The 17,991-nt window shown below is 37.4% G+C and overlaps 2 protein-coding genes across 3 annotated transcripts; one reads left to right on the top strand and one right to left on the bottom strand.

Moving 5' to 3' along the window:
- Positions 1 to 893: 893 nt before the first annotated feature.
- Positions 894 to 5,911, top strand: LOC139961600 (uncharacterized). Of its 2 annotated transcripts, XM_071960916.1 has the most exons (4): positions 894 to 1,169; positions 2,010 to 2,272; positions 3,074 to 4,539; positions 5,232 to 5,909. In XM_071960916.1, exons 2-4 carry the CDS (start codon positions 2,071 to 2,073, stop codon positions 5,247 to 5,249), a joined length of 1,686 nt encoding a protein of 561 aa, XP_071817017.1. In that variant the 5' UTR covers positions 894 to 1,169; positions 2,010 to 2,070; the 3' UTR covers positions 5,250 to 5,909. The 2 variants fall into 2 exon arrangements, with proteins under 2 accessions (XP_071817017.1, XP_071817016.1); XM_071960915.1 differs by having other exon boundaries at positions 3,074 to 5,911.
- Positions 5,912 to 6,673: 762 nt separating this feature from the next.
- On the bottom strand, positions 6,674 to 17,510 carry LOC139961151 (protein cereblon-like). The gene is made up of 10 exons (XM_071960099.1): positions 16,628 to 17,510; positions 15,746 to 15,861; positions 14,340 to 14,542; positions 13,596 to 13,754; positions 12,681 to 12,903; positions 11,398 to 11,485; positions 10,246 to 10,361; positions 9,197 to 9,258; positions 8,191 to 8,322; positions 6,674 to 7,669 (listed from the first exon to the last, which is right to left on the bottom strand). The coding sequence occupies exons 1-10, from the start codon at positions 16,827 to 16,829 to the stop codon at positions 7,501 to 7,503; spliced, it is 1,470 nt and encodes a 489-aa protein (XP_071816200.1). The 5' UTR covers positions 16,830 to 17,510; the 3' UTR covers positions 6,674 to 7,500.
- Positions 17,511 to 17,991: the final 481 nt, after the last annotated feature.

Below are 17,991 nucleotides of genomic sequence, written 5' to 3'. Positions count from 1 at the left end.
CACTAGCTGAACTTTGTTGAGTTTTCAATCATTTATCCACATAGGGAAAATAGTATTTGTACTAAAAAACGATACATTTTAACGAAGTTTTAAACTCAGAAAACATTATCAGCTGAGCAAACATTCCAAATTTGTAAGTTACGACTATGTCAATTATCGCATGATATCGATCTTACTATTATTTTTACACGGTAATAAAATACAGTATCGGGAGGGGGGTTAAGCATGGAAAATTCAACTTTGACTCTATATGCGATCAGCAATGCACATTGCTCTTAAAATGTCATGATGTATATATAGTTAGCCTCTTTTAAGGTTTATTCAACCAGGGCAGCTGCTACTCTAAGTTAGAGTAGCAGCACCCTGATTCAACAGTACATTCCCCGAAGGTTAACGACTTTTAATAGCCATATAAATATGTAGGTTAAACCATTTCATTCTGGGTTATTTTATGTTATCTTAATGGGCGAACGAAATTTAACACCATTCAATCCCTAACAATCATGAGGTAATCACAAGTAGGTTAAACAACCTTATGTAAGTATAAACATAAAAAAAAGATCTTTGGTCTTTGCCCCATTTACTATCATTACCGTCGATAAGGACCACTTTGCGTGTTTTCGTTTTGCTTGTATTTTTATTTGAAGTAAGATATAATAATACGTTTTCATGAAAGTACAGTACGTGGCAGTGACTATACTATAGATTTCTGAATAGCTTTACAAATTTATATATAGGTATATCTTGTCTTCATTAACAGTGCAACACAATGCTTTCCTTTGTGTTCACTGCTATAAATATGATGTATAATCTGAATTTACCGCGTCAATGAACACGAAGAGGCAATGTTTAATTTTTTAGGAACATGTCAATACTGTGTTGGTTATGGTCCCCATAAACCACTGGTATGCAGTACAAGTGGTGTACTACAGTAACATGTACGTCGTGTACGGATGGTTTGTAACAGTTTTGTTTCGATAAACGAACAAATATACAGCCTTGGGATATTCAAACCTTGCTCGTCAGAAAGAAAGTTTAAATAAATCGAATTCATGCGTTTCAAGTACTACAATTATTGACTGAAAGTTTCGGCAAAGAATTTTAATGTTGTTGTTTTTAGAGTCCAGGAAGAAGAAGAAAAGAAACTGAGCAGAGAACTCAAAATGATGGTAATTTTTTTTCGTTTTTTGTTGTTGCAAATAACGTATCGGATAAACGAAATATGTTTAATAAAATTTAAAGCTGTATGGTGAGAAAAAGAGTTTGCATCTTCCAAAAGACATGGCTTTTTATGCCTTTTATTTTTTATTTTGTTTTATATCAATCTGAACCAGTGGCGTAGGAAGGTACTTTTGAGTGGGGGGGGGGGGGGGCTGAAGACTGATGGCCAGCCTGGGGGAGGGGTCTAAGGGGAGGGGGTGTCCCTTTTTTGCATTTCCAGGTGGCCTCAGATGCAATTTGGTGCAATATAGCACACTTCAACAGCCACTCCATTTTGTAAACTTAATTTTGTATTTTCACCTGGCCTTAGATGCAATTTGGTGCTCCAAATGAGATTTTTTTTCTCATTTGGAAATGAAAAAGGGGTTTTCTGACTTGCGAACCGGGGGGGGGGCGGAATGGTACTTCCGCCCCTCCACATTTTTCACTGGGGGGGGGGCTGGCGCCCCCCTCAGCCCCCCACGGTTCCTACGCCCTTGATCTGAACTATTCAGCTTTGAAGTAGAAATATTGTTGACATTCAGTTGAAAGCGTGCGTGTATTTTGGCATTCAAGTGGTTAGCTTACCCTAAGTTGGAAAATATGTCCAGTTTTACCCTGGACGACAAATAAACACTAGCTAGAGTACATTGACATAATAGGTGTGATGTGATCTTTATTTCTTTTCAGTTTATAGAGTGGTTTCGACTGGGTGCACAACTTGAAGAGTAAGAGTTTTATGGTATACTTGATGTCGTTGTACTGTTTTACTACCAATAATATGAACAACTTAACCTTTCCTTCGACAGATGACCCGATAATGAGATTGCGACTGCTATTAATACTGAGGACTCGTTTTGCAACCAGTTAATGAAGTCAAACATGGCCATCATCATAGGACATGCTACAAAAAATTGGATCATAAACATATTGCGGTTTCTTGCTTGTATCATTTTGATAAATGTTTTATTGAATATTTATGAAGTGCCACAGAAGCAACGTTTTCAAGATCCCTCCTATGGCAATTCCTTCGTTTACCAAGATAAGGAGAAGTTACGGTTTAAGGAAAACGGTAAGATTTTTTAGTAGCACAATTTATTTTTGGTGGAGTTGGGGAGGGGGGGGGGTTGTGGGTTATCATTAATTGTACAATGTAAAATACACCGTCACAAAATGCTATGCAATTTTCTGTTCTGCAGCAATAAGTATAAGCTTAGTTGAAAGATAATTTGCATCTTACATGTAACCAATCAAAGAGAAAGGTAGTGGACATGAAATTATCTTATAGTAAGGTCTAAGTTTGTGTTAACATTCAAAAAATCTCGAATTGATACCAAACTTTCTTCTGTATACAGGAACATTCAACAATGTCTTAGAAAATATTTTACGTTAATGGCATCTGAACTAAAATACCAAAATGCTGTTCCTTCCTGGTGCCCACCCTGCCCCCCCCCCCCCACACATGCACCCCAATAACATTTGCAATGTCCAAAATTATAAGGCAGGAGAACACACATCTCTTTGACTTCTATTACACGTACTATAATTATATATGTATGACAAGTCCAAATTATGCTGGCTTTAAGCTGATTTCAGTTGTTAGAACGAAGGAAACCAAATTGTCCAGGGCCGCACCCAACTAACCTCATCCAGGGGCCCCTGTAGCGGACCCTGATCACCCCTACTTCCAACTGTCTGGCGACGCCACTCTTGATGGACAACAGACTTTTGTATGATTTGATACATAATAACTGACAAAGAATCTTGTGATGCTGGAAAATGTTAAACTGCCCCCTCCCGCACCACGAGCGGCCCTGTATACTAGTCAATTTATCACCACCTCGATCAGGATGTCATTTTCTTAACTTCACAGTGGCTTTTCCTGAAAGGTATCAAGCGTCTACTCGGCTTAGACCTATACCACACCCTACCACACGAACCTCTAGAGTTCCTCATGATACAGTGTACCCTATCCTTCATATTCCTCATTCGAATACCGACACCCTTCGACAATCCAAGAGCCAAGCAATTGGAGATGGTTTGCATACAGCGAAACTAGGAGAGGCTGCTACCATATCAATTCTCGTCGAAAAAGCAGAGATGAATGGAACAAATCGTGCATTTGTATTTAGTGTTCTAGCAGTAGGGGAGAACCATATATTCTCTGCGAAGCAGTCGGGGATTACTCCAGATGGCTCTGTCGTAAACTTTACATATACTGCAACTCTACCGGGTGAGTATGATCTTTATATCGAGCAAGCCAATCACACATCTCAATTTCAAGTCTCTGGGAGTCCCTTTCGACTCAAAGTAAATGGATTAATTGACAAAGCATACGAAAGGGAACGCGCCGATCAGTTACCATCGTGCCAAACCGTCCCACAAAATGATACCACCTGGATCAAAGGTTCATGGGTTACCAGAGATTTAGCAGGAACAAAGCGAGGAACGCTGCGAAGCGGTTGGGTATTCCAACCGAGTCGTTGCAGTTTCGATATTTTCAGCAAGAGGGATGTAGAGCTTGCTTCACAAACACAGGGGTTAAAGACCATCGCAATTTTAGGTTCATCTATTCTACGAGGAATTTTTCTATCTATCCTGGATGTGATTCTAACGAAAGAGGAGAAATCTATGATCAGTGCATCAGACTTTGACAAATGCTGGGGTTATGCTGAACTAAAGCTGGGAAATTTGAAATTGATTAACCAAGATTTTCGAATCGAAAGATTTGGTGATGTAAAAAGGGAAATAGACAGACATGTAGGACTTGAAACAACGTGTCATAATGAAAAACTAGTTAACAAGGGAACATTTGAGTTGATATTGGGTGCAAAAGGGTTTTGGCGGGAAACTTTATTTGGTAACAATAAAAGTTGGCCGGATGTTATCGTTGTTGCCATAGGCGATGATACGCAACTGATGTGGCTACTGAATGCAGTCCCTGTCTCATGGAACGGAACGATATATCCTTTATACAACTTTAATCCTAAAGTCATGTCTCTTTTCACTGCATTTGGCTTCCTAGAAAGTGATGCGCTTGCCAAAAGGCTTGTTTCGTTGGATAAGCGAGTCCAACTGCTTGACGGATTCACCATGGCAACGGGGATGAGGCATACTACACAATCCTCGCCCCTTATAGTAGGGTCGTTGCACTGGCATCACTATTGTAATGAACTGGATGGGGAAATTAGAGTGTGTAGTAATCCGACCGAAATGATGGCCCAGCTTCTCTTGGGTAAAGTTTTAGCACCAAATGGAAAGTATTTATCCGGTAGAGAATTTGATGCTTCGGGAAACAAAAACCAAAACAATATCAAGACCTCGCGTAGAGAAATAAAGGTTTGCTATGATTGTCCGAAGACACTTTTACCTTTTCATATTAAAATGACACCAAATGTGACGTGTTATACGTCCACGACAGGCATACTACCAAGTAAAGAGAAAAACTTTGAGGTTTGGGATGGAAATCTTTGCCCGAAAGAATGCTTGAAAACCAAACCGGTAGGAATAGAACAGACTGAGTCAGGACCTGTGGATGTTAGAATATGTAGGTTACCATATAGTTGACACTCAGCATAAAGTAGTAATAAAGTAAATAGTTGGAAAGTTACTTAATTGCCAACAATTTTTTTTTTTACATCATTTTGGTTATATATAGTGGTTAAATACTTTGAAGGTGGGTCTGTCCTTGTTCTGTGTAGGTCAAGTTTAGTTTAAACGCCTCAGTGAGTCAATTGTGCTTATGTATTTGTAAAAGAAGGTAAAAGACCTACACTTATAAGTTGTTACACCTGTGTGACATATACAGGAAGGGCAAAATACCACATCACCAAGAAGTTAGGAAAGGGTTTAAACAAAGTTTAAAGGAGTAAGGTTGTGACAAAGGGTAATTACTCATTCAAAGAGGACAAACCCTTGGCATAAGTATGAATATCCAATAGACACCCTTTCGTAATATCATTAGTCAATATTACTAATATGAAGATATGTTTGTTAAGTTATGGGATAAACCTGTTTCAATTATGGTATAGGTCATCAAAGTGTCTTAACTTTGAGGAGGGAAGGGACGGAGCAAATATAAGATCTCAGCATGGAGAAAGGAAGAGTGGCGTTCGAACTGAGATAAATGTTATAACTGCTGCGAAGATGAGACCCATCGGGAGTAAGGAGCTAAGAGTACTCAAAGACATTTTCCCTGCCGCAATTTATGGTTATAATAAACTCTATATTATTTATTACTTTACGCCTCTTGTTTCGTTTCATTTTCTCATCTCCCTACATGTATTGTATATGGATATGCAGGGGGTAGGAGCCGGAGGGGGAGGGGGGCGAGATGTGCCCCCACTTTTTAATGTGCATGCCCTACTGGCAAATAAAATGTGCCCCTTTGATGAAGAATTGTCTTTTTGGATATCTTAAAGCCTTTGTTATTTTTAATATTTAATATTTAATTTTAATTATTCATTTTTAGTCTGTACATGTTTTTTTTATAATGGAATCCCATATCTTTTTGTAGCACGGTTAACAATAAATATTCTCAATCAATGATATTGATAGAATACTAACACATCATATATAGTTAAGTGATATGGCCAGTTTGTATCGGTTTATAGCATAACGAGTGGTGGTTGTGGAATGAGAAAGTGCCCCTCTGATGTTGTGCCCCCTCCCCCACTTAAATGCGATACTCTTTAGCGAAATTAGGATGCCGAGAGTAAGTCATGAAGGAGATGAGATCTGCAACTTCATGTAATGCCCATTTTTTTTTTAAGGGGGGGGGGGGGATTGAATACCCTCAAAGAAGATTTAAACTTTAAATACCCTCTAAGAAGATTTAAAATATACTTTCCTTTATTTTCTTCTTTGTATTATTCCAATACCTCTGCATTATAATATTTGTTTTATCAGTGTTCCCCTATTCTACAATTAACTTTCCCTTTCCAACTTGGGTGGTGCCATTGGTGATGTCCTCTGTCCCGGCAACCTAGTAAGGTCTGCTGCATGTAAATATATTAGTTTGTAACTTACTGTCAGGACATCTTTTTTCAAAATACCTCGGAGGAATGATGACCTTCATACCCATTCGATGAATCTGTGTGCAGCCTTCATTTTGCATGATACACATGTGCTACACTGCCACTCAATTTGAGGAATTTAACCTTGTGATGTTTCAATCAGCCATGATGGAAATGATAACACCATTTTGCATCTAAGCCGCCTTATGGAAACAAAAAAATTTTCAAAGTAGATGGGGTATCCCCAGTCAACGCTCAGGGATCCGTCCCTGGTAACTTAAGAACTAAGAAAGAAGTGAATTTAATTTACATTTCGAATGATGTATTTGCAACAAACAAAGGGCGTACACAAAAACTGATGAAGGTTCGCTACTGAGTAAAAAATTAAACCTGTTAACTGCACTTCCATTAGTCTAGAGGAACTCAAAATTAGCAAAGAGGAAAAGAAACAGCAAAAATTAGAGAGATTCCATTAAATATCTTCAGATGTACATTTCCTCTTTCACTGTTGCCCCTTCATATTACTTTCCTTATTACAAAGCATAAGCAATGTATATAGAACACTCGCAAATCATGAATGAAATCTTAACAATGCCGCATTAGTTGCACACACACACACACACACACACACACACACATAATATTACATGTGCACCTGTATAGCAATGTAAACACACTGCGTGCCTCGGTTGCTTCATGGCCAGTTGGAGCCCGGCTCTTAAATCTAAATCAGGCCAAGTAAATCAAGTAAAATCAGGCCCTGAATAAACAGCAAAATTTGCTCATGATATATAATATGACTGTAATCACTATGTCAAGTTCTCTTAGATTTGCAGTTACATCATAATAAATTATATATTAATGTTATACCAAATACTACAGGTACTGTATTAGTAGGCATAAAACACAGGTTACTTTTGTTGATGACTTATATCCAGGTTTTGTTTGGTTGCTAAACCTCGCTTCTTAAATCACAGCCCAAGTGTTAATAATTATATCTGGTAATATTTACACTATCAATACTGAATATGGATCAATGTATTATGGTTAACACAGTCGAATAATCTACAATGACCTCTCTGTTTATATCAAACATTGCCTTTTTTTAGCCTCTGAAGAAGTTCATGCAAGGATCGGAACGTCAAGTAAACTTACTTTTACACATTCTTCTACACAGGCTCTCTAGTGGATAAGCAGTTTGCTAACAGTTTTATTTTATTTTTATATCAAACATTGATTCACATATCTTTCTATTTTACACTTTTTGTTAATTTGTTTAAGTTGTTTACATTTGTAGGGCGAGGTCTTCCATTTCATTGTCTTGTAATCCAGACTGCAAGGCTGACCTCGTTAATCCCCAAAATTTCTGTGGTTTATACTTCTTCTTCACTGCTGTGAATTTCCATCCCATGTGACTTGCGCAGCTGCGACATTGTAAGATTGTCCAAGCGAATCTGAAAATGTTACAAGAACAAATGTGATAATTTCAATGACCAATTGGTTTGGATTAAAAGCTAGCATTTCTCAGAATTCATTACTATCAAAGATGCAGCCATTCAAAAATGAGGTAGTATACATGTTTTTTCTCAAAATGTTTGATTCAAACAAAATGAAGGCCTGACAGATGGGGGAAAGGGCCGGGTGGGCTACATGCCAGGGGCTCTTGGTCAATTTATAGGGGAACCAGGGGAAAATGAGATGGGTAATAACTCATTCTCAGTTTCATAATATGCTGAAGGAAAACTCATGACTGCAAGATGGGGCTGGTAGTTTATTCTTCCCCAGGACACACCCCCATCCCCACCCCTTGGCCAAATGGCAGGAAAGTACCACACAGTGTTGGTAAGATCTGAAAAGCCACTCTGAATATGTTGAGAGCAGCACAATTGTTGATGACGATGGCTTATTTCCTCCGATTTGATCGGCTTCGAAGCTGTGACAATGGAAAATCTGAAAATGGCAAAGTAACACTCACCCGGGAAACCAACTATTGTCAGTCGATGGCCGTCCGAGAAGGTTAAGATTCTGAGCTTTGTAGAGGGTGATAGTTTCATGGATATACCCTCCAGGATTAACGTAAGCTGCCATTGGACCATCCAAGGACATACTGCCAAAAAAAGTCATAAAAAATGAAATTAAATAACTGATAGATGAGAGATGGTCTGCCTTGTGTTAAGGGTTAATTGTTTGATATATTGCTGCTGGGGATTACATAACTTCCCCATAGAAACTATAGACCTATGCCTCATGTCATGTAATAGTATGGAATATATTTGTTTTTTTTACTCTGTTAAGCTCCTTTAGGTCTCTTATAGCAACCCTGGAGATATTCCCCAGGCTTCAAGGCATCCCCAGACTCCGAGGCATTCCAGGGAGGTTGTTCACTCTGAAGTTACTCACCCGCTATCACTAGGAACATGTTAAGATATTGTTTAAGCAAATTTCTATAATTAATAAAATCATGATGATGATATTTTAAATGCCAGATGTTCTTTCCTTGATGACATGTTTGTACACAGAGCTTGCATGGAAAGATCATTTCTTCACTAGTGACTTGGCTCCTTGGAACAATTGACTTATTAATAGTAACAATTATAGGAGTGTGCTCTTATTCACCCAAGATGACCCTGTTAAAGGCAACCCATTGAAGTAATCTCCATCAAGCTGTAAGACAGAATTTACAGTGAGCCCAGGCAGCATTTCGTCAAATCTTGAATTATTGCTCAAATCAGAAGGGATCTCACATGTCATACGATTAGTTTCTAGCACGATCAAGAGGTTGCTTTTATTTTTCATCATTGTATGCATTAATGAATAAATTGCATGAAGGAGAAGAAGAGAATAAAACATTGTCAAATTATCCTTTGTAACCTTTGACCTCCAATTCCTGAGTATCTTTAGTTGGTACCAGCTGTAAGCTGAGTAAGCTTTTAAACATTAAAATATTTCACAATATAATATTAGCTTATTTCCCAAATTACCTGAAAACATCATTCTTGTTACCGATATGAGTTTGGCAGTTCTTGCACCGGAGTACCGTACACTGTGAAAATGACCAAAGAACACCTCACAGAAATTGCAAACTGCGGTATTAAATACTGCACAATATGACAGGGCTCAATAAACACTATATCATATTTAAGTCCCAATCGTTTGCATATTAGGCAAGCAGCTGGAGCATTTCTCGAAAGGAATTTCAACTACTTATGAACGCACTGCTTGCACGCTTAAAATGAGCTACAACTGGCGTGCAAAACTACGCACTTAGAATTCACTTGAATGCAAAAGCGAGAGTAAAATTTTTCACATTTCATGTGGGTACACTGTGAGAAAAACCTACAGTTTCACTTACTTTGCACGCAATTGAAACCTTTCTCGCAAGTAGGTGAAAAATGCAAGTAGGAGAACATACTTCAATCAGGTTTCCTAAAATGTTTGACTAGAAGTAAACGCTCTCGTGCTACTGTAGACTGAAACTCAATGACAACCAAATAACTGCATTCAATTCAGTACATTACAATACAGAAATATAAAACTCTAAGCAGAGACTGATTGACTGAAAAGTTGAGCCTTAATTATAGAATACTGTATGAGGGCCAATACTTATAATACTTTTGGGATTAAGAAATACTCATTCAAAACAAGCTTGTAATATGCAAAGAAATGGAATAGATTTTGCCAATTATTTAACCTTACATACATATAGTTTTTTAGCAGTATTAGTAATACAGTTGTTTTTTAATATTTCAATACTTGCTTCTGACATTTAATATTTATGTTGTATAGTTGTCATGTCATAACTTTGGTGGGTGAGGTAATGTGTAAACTGCCTCATGTCTCGAGTGATGCTAAGAGAGATACATATAACCTCCCGAAAGGAATGAAAATTAAACGTAAATGTTTGATAGATACTTCGATCAAAGTACTTTCACGACATTTGCCAAAACAATGTAAAACAAATTAAGACTAAATGGACTAGTTTTTTTCTAAAGCAGACATAGATAATGACCCATGCTGTAAGCGGGCTCACCTCTTTAAGTAAGTTTAATTCTGCTCGTAACCTCTGGACAGCCGATTCCACTTTCAGTAAGGCTATCCTCTGCTTGTCCTCCAGGGGGAGCTTGCTAGCCACCCAGTAGGAAAAGTCTAATCAAAACAATGACAATCATTAATGTTTTTAATATTCCATATCTTATAAGAAACAAATGTAGCAAGAAAACCCTCCTTGGTCCAACTTAAAGCGCCTCATTTTCCACATGGCTGAAGTGATATCCTCCCGTAAATGACATTAAAACTGCCAAAAATATCAACTACTTCTCTTAAAGCTACACTTTGTGCTTGGTTGTAAAGTTGGATCATTCTCACAAAGGTATGTTATCCCTCAACTTTCCTTCCTAACTTGAAGAGATCCGAGTGGTTATAGCCATCTGGTTGTCCCTAAATATCGATCAATTATGCAAATCAGTTCGTTACTGAAGATTTCATGACCACAAATTTAACATATTGGTTAATTTTTTTCATTTGCAAACCTTTGAGGTTTATGCCTAATTATACTATTCCTGATGAGACTTTGGGACCATAAGACACATATGGTTTTCTGGTACAAGGTCTTTCCTTTACTAGTGGAGTATGGTATGTGCCTTCAGATTATGTTAATACAAAATAAAGTGTATAGCATTAAAGAGAAATAACCAGTGTTGCAGCAGAAAGTCTTCTGAATGGTCTGCAAAAATTGTCTGACATAATCATTAAATAGTTAGGAAGTTATAACTGAATAACGCTCCAAATTCCAAAGAGCTATAGACCTCAGTTGTTGGGGAACCAGACATCTTAAAAAGTATATTACATTTGTGATGCATCCCAATAAGTACACACATACAAATCAAGATAACCTGCATCATATTTATAAGAATAACTTTCCTTCAAATGCTGCCCCAACAACATATATATACTACAGTATTTTGTAGTGTCTTATCAAGTCCACATATGATACAATACAAGCCGTTGAATTTGTGTCCAAAAACCAATCCATCTCAAATAGAAACTCATGAGCTAATGGGACTTCAAAAAAAAAAAAAACTTTCTGCAGATCAATGAAGAGGATATATACAAACCTCTCTATGTTTGGTATCACTGAAACAAGATAAAAAACTCAAACAATATAAAGGAGTATAGGACTAACCTACTGCACTTGCAGGGACAGCATCTAAACTCATCGATCCTTCGTACCAACTCCTTAATTCAGACTTGATGTGGAACATCAGCAGTTCCTGAAGAAATCAGAGAATAAAAATATCAAAACTGAGGGAAATAAATACAATGGAAGCTTGTGTACCACTCAAAGAAGTTTACTTGCTATTCAAAGGACAAATTAAGAACTGAATACATGGTAACAAGTTTCTCTCAAACCTAACCATGGTGGTCATCTTGTGAGTTGATCACATTCTCATCTTTATTGTAATATTTCATTATTCTGATACTCTTTAAAAATAAAATCTGAGTTTCCACACAATATTAGATATCCTGCAGTGTTTTGCATGTCTTTAATAAATGTTGCTATCAAAGTCTTAGGAGTATTATGACAATAAAACCCCACTTGACAGGGGTACCTTCTCATAATTTACTGCAGCCTAACAGCCTACACTCTACAAGCCTCCATTGACAAACCATAACTGAAGCCTAAAACAGATAGAGACAAAACTTGACGAAACCGGGAAATTACTTGGAATGTTACAGTTGGTGTCGTGATATTTAGAAGCCATGGCATAAAACATGAATTCACCATCAGATATTGTTGCAAAATCAGTGAGATTTATGACAAATTAATTTGGGGATGTACGACAAAATGTTCACATTGTACATTCAATATTTTTCTTGGTTGCTAGGGATCTTTAGAGTTCGATCTTAAACTGTTATTTTCCTCTAGTATTGGAATTTGATCACACATCATTAACTACTCTTTACTTCAATGCCCTTTCTGGAAAACAAGCGTTTGAGTTTGCTGAAAATTATAATAGTCCCCTCTTCACGATGATGAAATGATTAATATTTTCATCCATATAGACAAAGGGATTTTGTTCGATCTGCTAGCGATTGGGAGAAGTCTAAGTACAAGATTCGTCACATCACGATTAACTATTCCAAGAAGATTTCAAAAGCAAGATGAAAGAGATATGATAACATTTTATGCTTTGAATGTTAACATTTGTAAACTAGTTCCCTAGAAACTTTAAACATTCTGTCAAATTAAGCGGCAAGAAATACTCACTAGGGTTTTCAAGATTTCATAAACACAAAGACCCCCCCCAAAATTTTTTTTTTTTACTTAAAGCAAAACAGATAAAGGATAAAGGTCTACCAAAAAGTGGACACAATGTTGCCTAAATTTACACTTTGTTGATCAAGCAACAAAATCATGGAAGTTGTCAAACTACGAATCATTGCAACACAGATGATGTAACTTACACTATCATACATTTCATACACAAATGTCGGTACAGATGTTAGAGACGCTTCGTGATAATGCCTTCTCCTTCTCTTTCTCCTCCAAACTGCTGCATCTTCTAAACCAGTCGATGACGATGCAACAGCCTCTGATCTTCGGGCACGATACGATTTCAGTCGGACATCTTCTAAAGGATCTGTTACAATTTTTTCTTCCAGTATCAGAACTTTGCCCATCATAATGCTATGGAATCAAGAAAATATGTGCAATTTCTTATAGCTCAACAGAGTTAAAGCACACCCATGATGGTCAAGGCGGCCTAAAGAAAAAAAATCCCTCAAATTTGCTGGAGCATTAATAATTTTTTACTAGATAGCATAAACTACCCCATTAGGTGTCATCGTTGAGCGCACCTTATTAATTGACTAGCCACCATATGTTTGCAAACACAAGTGCTGGCCCGCTGAAATAGTACAGTGTTTAATCATGAATTTGTGCGAGGAGCATTCAGTATGGCCAGCATTACCAATTTGGGTAGATATTCAATCTCCCATATTTGGCCAAAAACTAGGGACTCTGGTGATATTTGCTATAGGCAGGGAAGATCGTAATGGCCAGTGAAATACATCCTTCGCAACCCAAGAAGACAGGCAACCAGATTAAGTCTAATAAAAATCAAGCAACTATGCATGGTTGTGTTGAAAGAATGATGGTAACAATGGGTGTCTGCAACAGATTGTCTGGAAACTAAAAAGAAAAGGGGGGGGGGGGGCAGGCAATCTGGTGAAAATTGAACTGACATAATGTAAACTCAATACCCAAATGAAACCAGCTGCTTTACAAAATATCTGACACTTCTGAGATAAACCAACGATGGATGTTTTTTTTTTTTCTCTTCTTTCTTGCGCAATACCAAAGAAGGAGAGATTAAGTACCCATCCAGCTGTCTGTGTGAATCCATGACTCTAAACCGCTGCCTCCCGATGACCTTGAGTCTCATCCTCTCTACGCCTCCTTCATCTTCTTCCTTGGAGCTTATTATCTCTCCAGTCGTCCCCATGTTGGTCACCGACATCTCGCCAGAGGGTACCCTACTGTAAATGGACACAGCATAGAATAAATACTCTTTAGATACTGTAGCAACACAATAAATACACTTTTGCTGCTTTTCTGTGTATCACTTGCACCGTTCCAAAACACGCATTTTCTTCTTCTTGTTTATTATTTTAATGTTCCACTCAAGGCTGTCACTAGTGTTCCTCAACAGGAATATTGCCAGGTGCCTTTGGGATCCTGTTCTGGATACCCACTTGTAATTCTCAAAGGCAATTTCTTGACTTTTCTATGTCACGTATTTGACTTGAAAACAGTGATTATATTTTAAATGTTCTACACAACAATCTACAATACCAACCCCCTTCCATCATTCGGGTCTGACTTTCATAAATCGTTTAGGTCTTAAGTTGTCTGAACGGCAAACATGGACGTTGCTCGTCCAATTTTCGTCAAATTGTTCTCAGACATTGTTAAGGAACACACAAGATGACTGAATGTCCCAGTGAGGAAACTTCCTCAAAGGTTGTAATGAAAACAGTTGTAGAACTTTGACCATGGTGACCATATTTGAATATCTAGCATATTTGGGGCCAATACAGCATACAGTACCTTTAAACACTCACCAGTCATACAGCATTCCAAAAGTCCTGTTGTTTCCCAAGACTGATCTAATCATGGCGATATGTCTCTGGTTGAATATATGGAAGGGTATGGTTTGACCAGGGGTCAATATCACTCCAGGCATCTGCATCAAAGGCATTGTAACAAAACTATCGTCATCTAAAACAGTCCTTCCACTGTGATCTTCCATGTCATTACCCAAATACTAAACCAGGAAAGAAAAACAAACATGAAAAAGTGACTCACAAAATATGAACCTTTGGTTTACAGATAACTGTGTTTGTCACTAGCCTCTTGAAATATTCTAAATTCCTCCTCTCTTTTTTTAAACTATGTTCAAACTTCAGTGATGCATCACTAAATAGTGTACAGGTTAATAGGATAAAAGCAGTTAAAGGGTGTGAAGACTCGCGCACAAAGAAACGTCTAATGCCAGTAATCTGACCTAGTTTCGAATGAGGTGTAACAGAAGTGTTAGACACCACCATCGATCCCAGAAAATACACACAGCTTACTACCGTCGGTAATAAGACACTACTGTACAGTCCATACATACAGCTAAGGTCAATACCCACAACACAGTGTACATAGCAGCGATGGACATCTTAAGTCTAGATAAAAGATAACAAGGTATCACGTTTAATTACTGTCTGCATTTTGTAGCAACAAGTTGAAACTTCACTTGCAAGCAACGGAAAGTTAACTTTTCAGAGGGCAGTACACGGTTTGGGGCGAGTCTTCAATTGCCTCTAAAGGGATATTCAGGTTGCTGAAATTGATTACTTAATAACATCATTGCATCTATAGGTCAAAACCACACCGTCAGTTCATATGGAAGAAGATACAGTATGAGTTTTTCAAATTTGGACATATTTTATTTATGCATCTTGCAACAACAATGTGAATAATGGCATCACAGTAATTCAGTTGGAAATATTTTTTTGTAGCAACAAGAAGAAAACTTCACTTGCAAGCAACAAAAAAGTTAACTTTTCAGATGGCCACATGCGGTTTGGGGCGAGTCTTCAATGCCTTTAAGCAACTATACCTTGAGTTAGGGACAAGATATTGAGATGGATTTTCAACTAAAAGTTTGGAAATTTTTGTTTTCTGTATATAAGAGTCACATGGTCTACCACTGGAATATATCTCATTTAAAGTGTAGAGCTGGACAGAGAAACTGCCAAAATGATCAACTAAAAAGGAATTTGAATTTATCTACAGTCTTTTCAGCTTTGTTGATGCACTGTGTCCCTAAACTTTGTATGTACCAACACCCCTCCCCTCTCCTCTGGAATTAGCTGTTCCTCAATAATTAAAACAAAAATGCAATGATTAATTCTAATATGCATAAGAAAGAAAATATATGAGGCATTTGCATTAATTAAAACAAAAAAATGAAACATACAGCGTGGGTGGTTGGTAGGGATGCATCATATGTTATCATCGTTGGTCTGGCATTAACAGTATCTCTGTCAACACGGCCAGTGATTTGCATACGAATATGAAACATGAAACCATTCTCTGTTGAGAGATAAAGAAAGACACCTGGAACAATTTATGTTTTCTTATTTTGTCAAAAAACATCTATGTATTTTACACAGAGGAGCTGCTCAGATCTTAATACCTTTCCTTAAAATGATTCATGGGCAGCTGAAAAAGAAAATTGGGAAGAAATATACTATAGAGAGCTAGTTGGCTCTTTGTAATGTTCTGCAAGGGTATAGTGATAAGAGAAACATGTACCAAATCATTGATATATCGAATGATGCATGTAGACACACCAGAAATCAATTTAAAAAAAATCATCTAAGGATTTGTAAACATCTGTCAAAACAATGCTCAGCTTTTAAAAGGAAATGTAAATTACGCTATTCTTACCAAAGTCCTCTAAAAATTTCAACCAAAAGGAAGAAATAAGGCATACATTTCTAAAATATAAGCAAATGAAACCATTAAACATTTTACTATATCTGCATCACAATAAAACTTCTGTATTGCTGCTACATACATCAAACAATGACTCATTTAGTTTTGACTATTTCAGTCAAGTTCTTAATAAGGTACTATGAGAGAATGACTATACGTTGGGAAACAGGGGTTCGGTTTTTTTTAAACAAGATACCGGGGTAAAATCTGATCATTTGATGACAAACAGTCTGAAAATGTACTTTATTACTCAGCTGATTACATGCCTGCTTGGAAATATTTTACATGAAACTGAAAAAGTCATTTACTTTGGGCCATTAAGTTATGGATTAAATAGTCTTAAACGTGTTAAAATACTAGCCTTCATCAGAGTCAGGTTCAACATCATCTGGTTCCTGTACGATATCTACATGTACTTCATCATCCTCGTCCTCATCATTTTCATAACCAAATTCAACATTCTCATCTTCTCTCGGTACACCTGCCAATAGTGCTAGGTCTTCCTCATCTAGTCTTTCATCTGCACTGTGATATGCTTCATTCTCTTCGTCACTTTCCTCCATTTCTAAGCTAAGCTTAGGTTATGTGGTCTAAAAAGCAGTACCAAGTTTAGCTTGAATTAATAACTTACTGTATGTTGTACCCTTAATACTCTTCCAGGCTCAAGTATTAGCGGATAGGCCTGACTAAATTGTTTGCCAACTGGCAACCAAATGTTACATGTTAATGTGGTATGATTTTCAATTCTTATTCTGTTTACTGTAAGAAATGCGATATCTCTTATAAAGCCAAACACACGTTATCTCAGCCCTAAAGTTGGGTCAAGGCACCACGAAGTATGTTAAAGCAAGCGTGTCGTTTTCATGACAGGCTGTCCAAATACAATCGACGAGGCCAGGCTTAACTAATTCAAGTTGGGCATTAGGTTGGATAACATTAGGCCTGACAAGACTGAACGTTAGGCAGACGACGACAAATCCAAAATGTTACTACCTTTGACACTATACCTGCCACGAAATTGAAAATGGCTTCCACAATTCTATTTTATTTTGAACATTACAGAGTCATTGAAAGAGTTCGAATAAAGTTCCATTTGTAACGTTAGGTATGGGTTTGTTTCGATTTAGATTGTAACTTGTGAGGCCTTTCCACAACGCAAGCGAGCTTCAAGCTTGTTTTGATCGGTGATTAGGGATTTTCCCTTCTAATTATCAGTCAGAGATTACACAACGTTTGCAACATGTGCCATTATTTTCTGTTGGTTCCCTGTTTTCGTTGCTGCGGCGGCTGTTTGCACGTAATGCAGTGTACTATAGCTCTCGACACATCAGCTTCGCAACTTTCTCAAGATCTTCGAATAATAGACAGTTGAAAGTTAAAACACGTGCTACTAAAAAAATGAAGACACTGCAACACAGAGGCAAAAACTAAAAATGAGCCATTCACACGCACACAAAAATGGTAACACAAAGGGGCCGCATTCACCAAACTTTCATTAACTAACACTGTTCAAACTTGTCACAATCATAGGATTTGAAAATCAGGTTGAACCTGAAGCGGTCCCCATCAAAAAAAGAAAAAAGAAAAGAAAACAGGAACATCAAATCCTATCACAATTGTTGATAAACCAATCTACAACATTCTTACAACCATGATTCAGTGACACTATCGGAAAGGACAACTGCCTGACTCAGGCAAATCCTAATTCACAACCCTATATGAAAA

The sequence above is a fragment of the Apostichopus japonicus genome, chromosome 20 (genome assembly GCF_037975245.1).
Source record: "Apostichopus japonicus isolate 1M-3 chromosome 20, ASM3797524v1, whole genome shotgun sequence".
NCBI lineage: Eukaryota > Metazoa > Echinodermata > Holothuroidea > Aspidochirotida > Stichopodidae > Apostichopus > Apostichopus japonicus.
The sequence above is the reverse complement of the archived record's forward strand: the minus strand, read 5'-3'. Positions and strand labels throughout refer to the sequence as shown.